Raw genomic sequence first — 14,482 nt, 5'->3', positions numbered from 1 at the left:
CCGGCCTTTCTGGGAATCTGCGGAGGGAATTGGATGCTTCCTACTGACTCCCTCTTTAGACGTTTAAGCTCGAGGTTTCTTTGCTCTTCTAAGTCAGTTGCCATTTATCCATTTGCTTTGCAACTTTCAAAACATCATCAGCTTTTATCTGCAGTGGGCTCTTTTCCCATTCCTCTTAGCTCCATCATTTTAGTTGAGTCTTGTGAGATGGTGAAAATAAGTTATGCTCACTTTGCTATGTTTACATAGTTGGCTTCATTTTCTTCTTTGTGTTTGATGTTATTCTTGACTTGCATTTAATCTCAGAGCCCTTGTCTGGCTTGGGTTCACTCTAGTTACACTCCTCACCCTGTTCAAGGAGAATGATTAGGTGGATATAAAACGAGAGAAAACCATTTGCATTTTGCCTGGTATGAAAGTAGTTGCAAAGTCAGTCTTACATTATGGAAAGCTGTCTCATCATTAACTATTAATCTAATAATAAGGCAAGAAAATGGGTCCTATTTAAATTCATCAACAAGGTCCAAGTTTTATGAGTGATAATTTTACAATGCCGAAAATATCATATTCATTTGCAGTGGATGCTGAAATAACTCAGCCCTCATTTTAAGGGCTATCCACATGGGATTTGATCCTCTGTATTCATGCAACCCCACTCCTTGCTTTATATAGCTTCTCAATTATTTTCATTCTATCACGTATATTATGATAAATATCTCAGGTTAACCTTTTATTTTTAACTACACTTGCAGCCTTAACTGCCATCTTGCAGAGTAGATTTTCCCTATTTTGAACACTCTAGTAAGGTAAAGATAAGTCTAGCTAATGCAAGAACTAAAGCAAAAAAATTTACACTCTATTTCTGATTTGATGATTTCATTACAATCAAATTAGTGTTTTTTGCTATCTCTGTACAATACTCATTCCTGGGATGCCTACATAAATTAAATTTATTAATTTACTTTCCAAAATGCTACTGTAGATGCCTTATGGTTTTATTTTTATAACATTGAGAAGTGGACAAATTCAGAGGACATACCTTTTCTCCAAGAGATTGTTTAAATTCAGTTGATATTTTAATGTGGCTTACATTTGAACTCAAATGCCACAGCCATTTTTAAGACTGGTTCCCTGGATTCTCTCACTACTACGTTGTGTTTCTCACTATACTAGTCTTCCACATGCCTCATGTCTTGAAGTGAACCTGATTTTGAAACTTTCCACAATTTACTTCCTGGGCTAATCACATGAGTTTGTAGGGAACTAGTGTGTCTTCTGTAAATGATAACATACATCGACTGATAAGAGTAAGGTAAACACTGTTACTTCAATGGGTTATTTTAACCACCCATTAACCATGTTTGCTGTGTGTACAAACATGATTTCAGTGTAGAGTTACCAATTTTCTAATACCTTCTTTCATTGGACTTATTAAGGTAAGTTTTTTTTGTTTTGTTTTTTTGTAATGTTTGTTAGGCAGTAAAAATCAGGGGGAAACAAAAAGGGACTTCAACGACAAAATGCTTATCTACACACAAATCTATTGAAGATTGAACAGGGTCCCTGAGAACCCAACTCATTGCTTTCCATCTCTCTATATCATCTTGGGCCCAGTGCCCATGGAGCTGTTTGTCCTATCTTTCCTGGCTTGTCTTCGGATTCTCCTGCCCAACAGTTGTGCTTGCACTGATGTCCTCAGCGCACAGGGGTAGGACAGGGTGTATTATCATACCTTCCCTACCATATGTAGCCAGCCAACCCTATTTTCTTACCACTTCTTCCAAAGCTCCCGCTACTGCAACCAAAAAAAAAGAAGCTACTTTAATCCTGGCTTGGCCCATGGTATTCTCCCTCTGCCGGAATACCCTCTCCCCTTCCCACTGTCTCTCTCTTTGCCTATGAGCTTTTACTCAGTTTAAATGTCGGCCCCTCTGTGGACCCTTTCTTGGTTTTCCTAGCCCGAGTTAGTTTGCTTCCTACCACAGGTTTGTACAGCCCTGCTTTGGAGGAACCAGCATCTGGTTGCTGCCATGCCTCCTGCAAGAGGGTAAACCCTTCTAGGTTTGGGTTTGGGTTTCCAGGACCCAGTTTGGACTCTTATTCATGGTAGGCTCTCAATAAGTTGTTCACAGATGAATGGATAGTGAGCAGAAAGAAATAGTTGTTGAATAAGTAAATGCATCTATTGAAAGTAAGATCTGGGCCAGTGCTGAGAATGATCATTCAGATTCTGTATTCCGTTCTTGTCTTTATTCCATTATCATGCTCACTTTTTCTTAGAAACAAAACATTGCTGTCTCATTTTGGGTATTAGGTTTAATATATAAAAAAGGAAATATTTCAGACTGATAGCCCATAGATGGTTCTGAACTTTAGGAACTACCAAAAAGGAAGACTTAGACCTCATTCCTGCTAATTCAGCAAAAAAACCCTTGAGTTTTACATAGCAACTCTAGGGGCAAAAAAAAAAAATGGATTTACTGAACGTAGGAAAGAAGAAAATTGCAGATAAAAAGATCAGTGTGAGTTATGTAATTCAGCTTGATTATTTTAGTTGTACAATTCTACTGGTGCATAGAAACATACAGCTTTTCAAGGAGTTTGGTCATAGAGTAGAGATGAGTGCAGAATCTCAAATGTTGAATTAAAAATGAAACACTGTTTTGATTACTTAAACATGTGTGGCTTCTAACGATGATGATGACAGCTGGTTTATGAGACATTTTACTCTTCCAAAGTGTGAGAAGGATTTCCAAACATGTATGTGGAGAACTCCTCCTAAAAACATTAGCTAATGATAAAAATAAAGTTACACACCAAAAGGTTTGCTTTTTGAATTTAGGCTTATGATCTATCTTCTCCTAATACATGGGGTTTTTTTAATTAATAAAATTCTGTATTATTTACTAAGGATTGTCTATAATGACTCCTTAAATTGGAAACTGGAATTTAGGAAGACATAATATTTCATATGTTTAGAAACGGGGTGGTTATCCTCACTAGGATAATAACCCAGACTTCTAGCCATCAGGAGACTTCTTTCTTAACCAAGCGTTTATTAATATTTGTAACATTTTTGTAACCTGAAGATTCTGATGGCACTTTGGTGTTCAAGATACGTGTGCTTCGGATCAGTGTAGTATGTAGTTACTGCTAGGGGTTTTTTTTGTTTGTTTATTTTGGTTTTGCTGTATCTTCAAACGGGTTTATTGTCCACTAAAAGCCTAATAAGTCTATAAAAAATGTTCTGCTTCTTCTGTCACTTATAGGTACTGTGGTCTTTGGAAATGGGTCATTGGATTTCCGAGGAACTGTTCCCTGCAGCTCCTGTAAGTCACATATTATTTTATGGTGGTAAATACAATTTGGTATTTTCAGGAAGTCATTATTAGCATAGATATACACTCAAGTTTTTTTTATTAAATCAAGAGCAATTATGCCTATAACTGAAAAGACATATTTGCAGAACTTAATACATTTTGTCTATTTGTGAGAATAAATGAGAGAATGTGAGAACATTCCTCAAAAAGTTGTGAGAAATGTAATCTCAAAAAATTTAATTATAAAAGTCCTCAGGATTGAGAAAAACAAAAATGAAAAAAGACTAGATTCTTGAGAAGATACTATTATATATTGCTTACTGCCTTAAAAAATAATGCTGTTACTGTTAACAGAGATAGAAGCGATAGGTATAAAAATTGTGGCCTGCTAGCATTGTGATGTGGTCTTTCTGTTTTGATGTTTTTCCTGAAACTCAGCTTCAGCTTTACTGATTTTCAGGTATTTCAAATGCTTAATGGGAAAGTTCCAGGTTCTAATTTTTTTAAAGATTAATAAGTAGGTAATTTCAGATCTAGTTGGAAGCAGGATTGTGCAGAAGTTGGCTTTTGTTTTCAAATGTTAACTGGTTTGTGACGTTTTATCCTTTCAAAAGATTAATACCTGATAGGTAAATGATGATGTGTAATCTGTGAGTGGTCTCCATGTTTTTTAATTGTTTGAGTATGCCGTATGACTATCACATAGTGAGAAGTTGAGCTCTGCCCTCCAGTCGCTGTGGTTATCTAGTTGTTGGGTTGTTTTTGTTTTCATTTTTGAGATTGCTGTTTTGATTTGCTGTGGACTTTATAAATGTTTTCTTAAGGAGAGAAAAAATTCCTCTCAGCAAGACTCTTTGTTTGAAATACCCGGTAAGGAGTTGAAGTGTAAAGTAAAAATGCAAATTGTCCCCCACTTGCTGTCATGAGAGAGTATACGTAACTCTGAATAACATAGTGAGGTTTGTCTTTGAAACTCACCTTATCTGCCTACATGGGCAAGTGAATATAAATTGTGTTGTTGCCAATTTTTCCCGTATTATCATTTCCCCACCTCGGTGTCTGTCATGTGGTCATTGAGATGTCATGGAAATTTATTGTTTCTTTTGAGACGGTGATATTTTCTTATTATCAGATGTTTTTTAGCTTGATACAAAGCTGTGCATAAATTCAACCTCTGTTACCCTTATGATGCCTTCTTACATGTAATAAGAGGAGCTGTTCTGGGATGGGAGGTTATGTTCTCATTAATATATTTGTTGGGAAAGGGCAGCATGGTGGAAAAGCAGAGGGCCTGACTTGTCCAGAGTCCGTAAGTTGACTCAGCCACACCCGAGTGTCATAAAACTAAGCTGGGAAGAGGAGGGGGGTGTGGGGATGAAATAAATTAGATAAGAAAAATGGAATAAAGAAAAAAATAGTGGTAGAACAGTATAAGGTGAAGACAGACACAGGTAAATGCTGGCTGCAAATTTGGCTCTAAGCTTCCTAGTAGCTGACTCAAAAGCGAATATATGAGAAATTGCTTCCAAATTATGAAGCATTACTCAAATGTTCATTAGTATTAATTGTACGATGAAAACTTCAAACGGAGTTAAAACTCTAGGAGTTTAAGGTTTTGCAGTCCTGAGCTTAAATCTGTGCTCTCAAAATTTTCTGTAAACATTTGAATATGCTGTAAATATCAGATTTTGGTTTTGCGCCCCAGAACACTTTTTTTTTTTTTTTTTAATTTGCTGGTGGTTTAAGTCTAGTAAGATTTAAGTTAATGTTACTAACGCAAATTATTTTTCCCCCTGAATAACTTCCGGGGTGAATCCAGCTTGAGAAGTGTAGCTTTGTAAGTGTTTTAAGTGGAAGGGTTTTCTGAACCACAAACTACATTGTAGCCTACTTCCGTAAAATACATCTTAGTAGAAGAGAAAAAAGACTTTTGTATTAGAATAGTGAGTAAAAGATAGCAAAGCCTCTTTGTCATGAAATTAAATGTATAATTTTCTTCCTCATTAAAAATCAAGATTTTCCTTGTCACAAGGCACAATCATTTGTTTCAGAATCATATTACAATGTTGTAAATATCATAAAAGTTAAATGCAGTCATCTCACCTAATAAGTTATATTTAATTACTAAAAATCCCTTCATATTTAACAGCGAGGCTGAAAAAAATAGTACAATCTTCATATATACTAAAAGAACACGTTTCTATTAATAATTTCAGAGATCCTGAAAGTTTTCACCATAGAAACTTGAAATATATATATTTGAGCATTAACTTAAAACTAACCTATCAATGCCTATGCAAATATGCTGTTCTCAAAATGAAACTTTAAAGCACCTAAGAGGAGGAGTAAAAATGCGTTAACTATGTTTTTCCCTCTCCAAATATTAAACCGCTAATAACCACTTCTCATAAAAATCCCTGAATATATAGTATATTTTTATGGCTTCGAGAATTTTTCCTTCCTTTTAATTATGATAGTGGTGCTGAATTCAGGACATATGGATATTTACACAGTCTATAAACAGTGCTCAGAAGAATGCAGTTCCAAGGTTATCTCTACGATATGGCATAAGTGTTCTGTTTTCCAGTTATTTACTGATCGACTCGCACATAACATTCTTGGTTGTGACAACAGAGCCTGTAAATTGTCAGTCTCATTCGCAAGCTTAAATTTATCTTCCCGTAGGCTTTCTACCAGGTCACCATGCCAGGCTGTGGCTCGTTGGGGCTTGTGCTTCGGTTCGTTGAGTGATGCGGCTTTAAGGGGTGGCGTTGACGGGGCTCTAACTGGGAGCCCGCGGGTCCCCTCGGTCTGGAGCGCGGGCAGAGTCTGCCCGAGCTGGAGAGGGAGGCAGCATGCAGCTGTGTCTTCCAGAGCTTTGGGATTAAGTCTTTGAAAACGGGAAGACACTGTTCCTCAGGTGTGCGCAGGCATTTAGAAATCTGCTGGGCGGATCATCATGGTCGTGGCCTTGAGCGAGTAGCCGGATCCTTTCCAGTAGTACCACTTAATACCATTGAACTTATTTGTGTTCTGCCTCTGTGGGTAGTACATTCCGTTCAGGTTGGAAGGACCACAGGCATCAAACCACCAGCCTGTGAAAGTGAAACACAGAAGGAATTAGGAGCCAGGTGGCCCTATCTCACCGTGGAGTTACAAATACTGGCTAATCCGAGAGTCACATTCTGCTCATTTTAAGCAGGTGTGTGCGGGCCTTCTTGAGAGTGGAGGGTGCCGCCCTGGCAGGTGGCAGTATGGTTTTCCACCTCTACACTGGCGGAACTGTAGCCCCTGGGGCACATGTTTTTACGTGCTTTCTTACTCCTCTGCCCCTGTGCTGTGGGGAAGGGCCAGTCACCCACAGACGTGACTAGGAGACCCACAGGACAGTTGAAAGTGTGGAAAAGTCAGAGCCCGAAGAATCAATGGGTGGCTCTCATCGGCCCAGGATCACCTTCCATCCAGTGCCAGCAACACGGTGGACCAGGCTGCTTCATGCTCCCCTCCGCCTAACAAAGAATGTCTTTTTGGGACTTCCCTGGTGGAGCAGGGGTTAAGAACCCCCCCTGCCAATGCAGGGGACACGGGTTTGAGCCCTGGTCCGGGAAGATCCCAGATGCCGCAGAGCAGTTAAGCCCGTGCGCCACAACTACTGAGCCTGCTCTCTAGGGCCCGCGAGCCACAACTACTGAGCCTGTGCTCCACAACTACTGAACCTGTGCTCTAGAGCCCACAAGCCACAACTACTGGAGCCCACGTGCCTAGAGCCCGTGCTCCGCAACAAGAGAAGCCACCACAGTGAGAAGCCTGCGCACCGCAACTAGAGAAAGCCCGCGCGCAGCAACGAAGACCCAACACAACCAAAAATCGATCAGTAAGTAAACTTATTTAGAAAAAAAGTCTTTTTGTTTCAAACGTAACCCCAAATTTTAAGTACTCAACGGAGCTAGATAAAAAGGAAACGTTTAAGTCCCAGAGACAGAAAGGAAATTTAGAGCTATAGTGGTGTGTTCACTAAGGTAAAGTGGGGGACCTGGGAGGCCGCTGCATGGCACAGTGGCGGGGCAGTGGGCATCCACACCTACACCTGAAGGACTAGGCTTGGGCTTTTAATACCCTTACCTAGAGACCCTGGGTTTGGGAGGGGAAGGAATGATCTAAGTCTACAAGCATTAATCCAGATAAATCTTTGAAAGATTGTGTTGGAAGGACACATACAGTATGATGCCATTTATATAAAAAATTAAAATACAGAAAAAAATAACTATTATCGATCTCTCCATACCTAGTAAAAGAAATAAATAATGTGAACGTTACGGGTATTGGTAGGGCATGTTTTATTTCTTTAAAAAGTATTCTGATGCAATTATTATATTATTTATACACTGAACTATGATCACCAGTTATTACATCCAAGTGCCTAAATTGTTTCCTGATAGTAACGGCTCCATGACTTAGGTTGATGCAGATTAATGTTGATTTGATAAGACGTTTGTGTCTGTGACTCATAAACCTTCAAAATATTCAAGAATATTGCAGATTTATAGATATGTCCATTCCAGAGCCTGTTGTCTGACTCAACTATAGAATTTACTGTCTATGCAAAAGTCTAGCTGGTCATTACGCTGGTTTATCTGTGGTCCAGACCACGGCTGGGAATCTGACCTCTACAGTCGGGACCGCTCTGCTGTCTCTCTTGGGCTGCGTTTCTTCTCCCCGATCTCCTTTCCACTTCTACTCTCAGCCCTAAATCTTGATCTGAGTAAGTAAATATGTTGTTTCCTTGGTTATTAATGCACTGATACTCTCTTGAGTAGCTCTTGACATTCGGGTGGTCTGAAAACCGCCACCCTCTGCGTGGACAGCTGGGCTCAGTGTGGGAATGACAGACAGGAAGCAGGATTCGGCGTGCTCCCTCCCCTCCCCTCCCCGCCCTCCCCTGGTTGGCTTCAAAAAGGATTACTGTGGTGGGATGGGAGAGACAGGCAGCTTTTACACAATCAGCATGATAGCTTTTTCTGGTTGAAATAATTACTGAAGTAAGTATGGCTAATAGGGAAGACCTAAGTTACCAACCTCTATTTATACATGGTATATATTCTCTAAGGAACCATAGGACTGATTTTCTTAATGGAGCCTAATTCTCTCAGTATCATTTTAAAGACTTGAAAATTACTGGGTTTCAAATTATTTCTGTAAATAAATCCTTCCTTTTGTCCATAAATGATTCTTAACTGCAGTACAAACACGTGACAAGTTGAGACCCTTTACTTGTTTATGCAGTACCTCGTATTCATAAGATATATTGCCTGCAGCTCTTTCCTCTGGTTTTCCTGGGTGAGTAATGAATGAATTTTTGGTGATACAATTCACGGTCTACAAATTAAACCCTGCCAACTTCCTGTTTGCCTCTGCATTTAGCCTGCCCTGTTGGCAGTATTTTTGTTGCTGATTTCAACCTTTCAGGGTTTTTAAGAGCCAACTCCACAGCATCTGCCCGACTTGTTCCTGGTCTCGATCACAGTTAACTGGTTTTGGTTATTCCACGTTTAAACTTTCAGGAATCGGAAGTGTAGGTTTTCTAACAGCTGGTTCCTGTCACTAAACTTGGAAATGTTTCTGAAAACTCATCTGGCCATTAAGTGACTGTTAATATCACATTTGCTTATGGGTATGGTTTCTTTTTGTTTGTCTGTTTTTTGTTTTTAAGAGGTCTAACATGAAAGGTAGAAGGCAAGAAGAGCCTGAAGATAAAGGCCTTAAACTGGACAATCATTCATTTTAATTTGATACACAGAAAAGGAGCTTGGTTAATTACTTTCTGTGCATTATTAGTATTTGCTATATATTAATGAAATACTTAAGAAAAAGACAACTGAAAAATCCTTGTTTGAACAATAAATTATTAATTGGAAACATTTCTATACTGATGAATCTATTTCACTGTTTTGGTAGCCATTTTTAATTTTTAACCATTTTAATAAAGCAAAATGGAATTAAACCATCGTGCCAACATCTGATACTCAGCACAAACTCCAGAGAGCCTGCTGAGTATCACACGGCCCCTCTCCTTGCCAGGGGTAGGTCCTGAGGAGACACAGTTGGCCTGCTGACAATTCTAGCTCAATATCACATTCGTGTGTAAAACTCAACAGTCTGAAAAAGCGAAAAACAAATCTCCCTGTATTGAGCAAGTAAGTCTATTTATGAAATTTGGACATTGTCACCAATCACAGGTTGAAGTCCAAAGAGCCAGCCTTTCCCTCTATGAAATCCTTCCTTGCCAATACAAATAGGAAGAGAGAAACGTCATCCCACCTCCTGTGAGCATTTGTGAACATTTGCAAATACATTTGTCGTTGTCTGCGTCCTTTGTGCTAAAATCATTTCCTGGTTGGCTTATGCTGCTTATTTTGCCGGCTGTCCCTGTGAGTCCTTTAAGGTGAATCCTGTAAGCATGCAAAGAAAAAGAAAAAAAAAAAAAGGCAAAACATAATTGGCTTGGGTGGTTGATTTATCATAGTGGAAAGTTTTTTACAATGAAGAATTTCATTCTACAGAAACACGTGCTATGCTGGTTAGTGCACTAGTGCATACTCTGGACAAAATGTTTTTGCGCTGATATAAACAGGAACCAACTTATCATCAAATCCTTAGGCAAAGAGGAATGTTTTCGTGAAGACTTCAACGCGTGTCACTTGCACAGGCATCAGTGGGGACTTGGGGGCCCTGTCATTTATTTTCCTGCTGCTTTCAGGTAAACAGAAGAGGAGAAAATACATCGTGACGGGATCCTCTTTCCAAGTCTCCAGGCATCATCCATCTATTGTAGAAATGAGAATCCAGGATGACTGGTGGGTGTGGGGAGGACGGCAGACAACAAGGGATGACCACTGAATGTGAAGTAGAAATCTAGAGAACTGTGTGGAAAAACAAATCCTTGTGGCTGCTTTGCCTTGTTTCTGAATAGTATTATAATAAACCTGCCAGACATTGAGAAAGAATAAGCGGACTATTAAGTTAGACCCTAGATAATAGCCCAGGCTTTTAGAAGATTGCAGAAATCTGGCTCGCCCCAGCACTGTGCCTGCCAAGGAGGCGGGGAGAAGGGCAGGGGCAGGTCCTTGAGCCCGGCTCCAGGAAAGCCCCAGGCAGACAGGCTCCGGAGCTCGGAGCAGGGTCCAGGGGACGCGGGTGCCTGTGTCGAGCTCCATGTCACAGTGTGGCGCTTAGCGCATGGAGACCTGAATTTCAGGGTTATCCTCATGCTTCAAAAATGACCCTGGGCCCTAGCACAGCCTCTGCATACCTGCTGCAAGGCCTTCCTGTAAGTTCTGCTCACCACTGGGATTTTGAAACACTTTAATTTTTGTCCAGGCCCTTCTCATTAATCGTAGGTAGGGTTGAGATGAACTACTCCCCGTGCTTTTCCTCCTTTGAACTCTCCTGTCTCCTTTGAACAATCTCAGTTCTAGTGGAACGCATTAAGTTTCCCCAAAGCAAAAGAAGGGAGAATACTATGTTTTATGAGTCTCTATGAGAAAAGTTGTATCTTTTTAGATCCTTCTGCCGTGTGGCCCATTGTTTTATTTTATTTTTTATTTTTATTTTGTGGCTGCGTTGGGTCTTCGTTGCTGCGCACGGGCTTTCTCTAGTTGCGCTGAGCGGGGGCTACTCTTGGTTGCAGTGCGTGGGCTTCTCATTGAGGTGGCTTCTCTTGTTGTGGAGCACGGGCTCTAGGTACGCGGGCTTCAGTAGTTGCAGCATGCAGGCTCAGTAGTTGTGGCACGTGGGCTCAGTAGTTGTGGCTCGTGGGCTCTAGAGCGCAGCCTCAGTAGTTGTGGCACACAGGCTCTAGGGAGCGTGGGTTTCAGTAGTTGTGGCTCATGGGCTCTAGAGTGCAGTCTCAGTAGTTGTGGGGCCCGGGCTTAGTCGCTCTGCAGCATGTGGGAATCTTCCCGGACCAGGGATCGAACCCCTGTCCCTGGCACTGTCAGGCGGATTCTTAACCACTGTGCCACCAGGGGAGTCTGGCCCATTGTTTTAAAGTTGCCTTCTTGTAAAATTTGATTATTGAGAATAGCCACGGGGAAGCCCTAAACGATTTTTTAAAATGGAGTTTTCTGGCTCCTGAAGTAAATTTTGGGCATTATCTGCCTAATTATTTACTGTCTAAATAGAATCACCCAAACAAGAATAGTTTCCTTGAGGTTATGGCCTTAATATCATAATAAGACCAATTTAAACACAGAACATTTTTAATAATTAGGCCAAATTCTAGTAAATATAAATTTCAACTTAGTATCCGAGTTATCATGAATTGTCATTGCCTTCCTCGATGACATCCATTGATGAAATTAGAACCCTTCTCTGTATTAGATTTATATAGATACTAATGTAGACTTACAATAATATCACATTTCCTTTAGATAATCAAATGCCATTAAAACAATTAGCCCTCTGACAATCCTATGTTGGGTTATATCGTCAACTATCGTGTCTTGAATTCCTGCTACAGCCAAGTATTTTGTGCAAATTATGTCATTTATTTCTCACAACCATGCTTGAGAGTATACTTGTTCCCATTTCACACCTTAGGAGAGTGAAGCTGAGCACAGGGTCACACTAGGAAGTGGCCGATCCCTGATAAAAGTCCCCAGTCAGCCGACTCCCAGACAGGTGAGATATGCTTTTACCTACACCACGTTCTGCTCTTCTCTGCTCAGCCCTTCTATCACCTTTTTTTTGGAAAAGAGAGCATGCAAATACTGTAAATAATTCTAATTTCTACATGGATGTTATAGAAATTAAAACATCCGTAACAAAATACTCAACCTTTCAAAAATAACATACTACATTTTAATATTCTCAAACCAAATATGGTATTCAGTAAATGGTTACAGAGGATTGATATCTATGCTTTGACCCACCGCCTTTGAGAAACATTACATGTTGTAAAAAACATTTTTCTTTCACAGAAAATTTGTCTCCAACGTGCTGTTCGGCCCTGAGTTGTCTCTTTTTTTTTTTTCTTTTTTTTCCTTGCGTTATGCGGGCCTCTCACTGTTGTGGCCTCTCCCATTTGCGGAGCACAGGCTCCGGACGCGCAGGCTCAGTGGCCATGGCTCACGGGCCCAGCCGCTCCGCGGCATGTGGGATCTTCCCGAAACGGGGCACGAACCCGCGTCTCCTGCATCGGCAGGCGGACTCTCAAGCACTGCGCCACCAGGGAAGCCCGGTACCCATTGCTTTTACATCACAGTGGAGTGAAAGGAGAGGTAATGCCAACATTTAATAATTAAATCTCAGTGTTTGTATAGAATTGCAAGAATGTTTGTGAAAAGTGACCAATTCTTAAGGTTTAATATACAAGTAGTTTTTAGTTTTAGTAAAAATAATCATACTCTATTGATGCATTTATCCCTTCTTGTAACGTGTATTTTTTCAGTTTTCCTACATTCGGGAAAAAATTCCTTTAGTGAAAAACAACTTAGCTGCTACATACAATTGGTATTCTGAAACATCTGTAGTTATTGTTTTAGTCACATCCCAGTTTTCTTATCACATTGACATGTTTTATTAGGATAATAATTTTTTCAGTGTAGTATCTGTTTTATACTGCCAAGTAAATTAAACTGAGCTTTAAACAACTGTGTGCTTTTTAAAATGGCATATCCAAAAATTGATTGCATTTCTAAAGGAAATATCTGTTAAGAACCATCGCAGTTTAAAATATTTTTATAATGTCAGCATACAAGGGTAATGACCCATATTGTAAAATCTTCTTATATAAACAGTCTAATCCTTAATTTTTGTGTGTGTGCTTTTTTTTTTTTTTTTTAATTCCTGTGTTGTAGATTCCTAACTGTTGCCAGTTGAAAAAATATTTAGCTTGGAGGTCAAACAATGACCAACCACTCATGTCTAAAAATTCATTGAAGTTTTGATCTGTGGAGTCAACTTTGGGCTGCAGTGAGGCCCCAACACCTATCTCTTCATTCATCTGAGTTCCCATCCACCCTGGACAGCCGGCTCTTTCTGTAATGAGAGCTGATGGGCTGTTTCACTGACTTCTTAAAAGTCGTGTCGAAGCTTGTCGTACATTATCTGTTTTCAAAACATGCTTCTGAATTTTGGTCCACTGTTTATAAAGCAGGACACTGGACATTGTGCAGTTCTCAGGTGGCTGTCAGCAAGCTGGCTTTCAGCCCGTTTTTTCATGCTGTCCATTGCGAGCCTCCCCAAGGAAGCCAGCTCAAGGATTTCGAAATCGTGGGTTTTTCCCAAACTGCTCAGATCTTGGAATTTCTGTTGAGCAGGGGGTCCGAGTCGGGCATCAGTGGGATTTAGGCGGGACGGCAGGCCAGTTGACGCCTGTCTCCTGTGACGTTCCTATGGAACTTCGCTGTTTATTTCTTTCAGAGTTGGTGTTTCAGAAGGTGTGCTCCGTGATCACCAAAACCCCCAAACACCACCAGTCCGAGCTCTCTAGACTCCCTCAGGGTGTGTTGGTGCCTTGTGTTGTGCCTTCTCAGACCAATTCCCGTGTGGCCACCGGGCACCCCATCGCCCTGCTCCGCGCCGCCGTCGACACGCATTTCTGAGCCCCTCTCCCTGTAAAGCACAGATGCACGTGCCTACTTTCCTTGCCTGGCACAGCAGGTTGTAAAGATCCTTTGCTCTGTCTCTACTCTCTGGGCGTTTTAGAGCCAAAGAGTAAACTCCCAGTCAGAATTGCCCGTGCTTTTCTTGGAACATTCAAGATTAGCTGTGTCCAGGGGGTGGGAGGAGGTAGGTAGATACTGAGGCAGTGCTGTGAATCAGCTGGTCTTCCTATAGCAGAGGGCAGAGGGTCTGGCTACCTACTGCCCACCTAATCCTTCCTCTTTTGAACTTGGCAACTCATCCTGACTTTGGGATGGAACGTAACAGTTGAATGTGTTTAAACTTCAGAAAGATAGATTTAACTTTTAAAACCTTCTGGAAGAAAACAATATAGTCGTGGGTATACATCTGTTGTGGTATTGGCATGGCATTTTATGATAGGGACACAACATTCACCTGTTCTACAAATAGTTGTTAAAGGCCCATTATCTGCCAGGCAGGGTTCATCTGTGCCCTGAGGATACACAGCAAACACAACAGGCAAAATTCTGTCCTCA

The 14,482-nt window shown here is 40.7% G+C and overlaps 2 protein-coding genes across 2 annotated transcripts in view; one reads left to right on the top strand and one right to left on the bottom strand.

The window, feature by feature from the left end:
* Positions 1 to 14,482, top strand: part of MCPH1 (microcephalin 1) — a 225,452-nt gene that overhangs the window by 101,859 nt on the left and 109,111 nt on the right. The window contains exon 12 of the mRNA XM_007468989.1: positions 3,270 to 3,329. Within this exon, the coding sequence (XP_007469051.1) occupies positions 3,270 to 3,329 (60 nt within the window). The remainder of the gene's footprint in view (positions 1 to 3,269; positions 3,330 to 14,482) is intronic.
* The window catches only part of ANGPT2 (angiopoietin 2), a 54,981-nt gene continuing 46,355 nt past the window's right edge, over positions 5,857 to 14,482 (bottom strand). The window contains exons 9-10 of the mRNA XM_007468987.1: positions 9,639 to 9,769; positions 5,857 to 6,415 (exon numbers count right to left, since the gene is read on the bottom strand). Of these exons, the coding sequence (XP_007469049.1) occupies positions 6,255 to 6,415; positions 9,639 to 9,769 (292 nt within the window). The 3' untranslated portion in view covers positions 5,857 to 6,254. The remainder of the gene's footprint in view (positions 6,416 to 9,638; positions 9,770 to 14,482) is intronic.

Source organism: Lipotes vexillifer, unplaced genomic scaffold (genome assembly GCF_000442215.2).
Source record: "Lipotes vexillifer unplaced genomic scaffold, Lipotes_vexillifer_v1.1 scaffold864, whole genome shotgun sequence".
NCBI lineage: Eukaryota > Metazoa > Chordata > Mammalia > Artiodactyla > Lipotidae > Lipotes > Lipotes vexillifer.
Note: the sequence above shows the minus strand (reverse complement) of the source record. Positions and strands in the feature narration are given on the sequence as shown.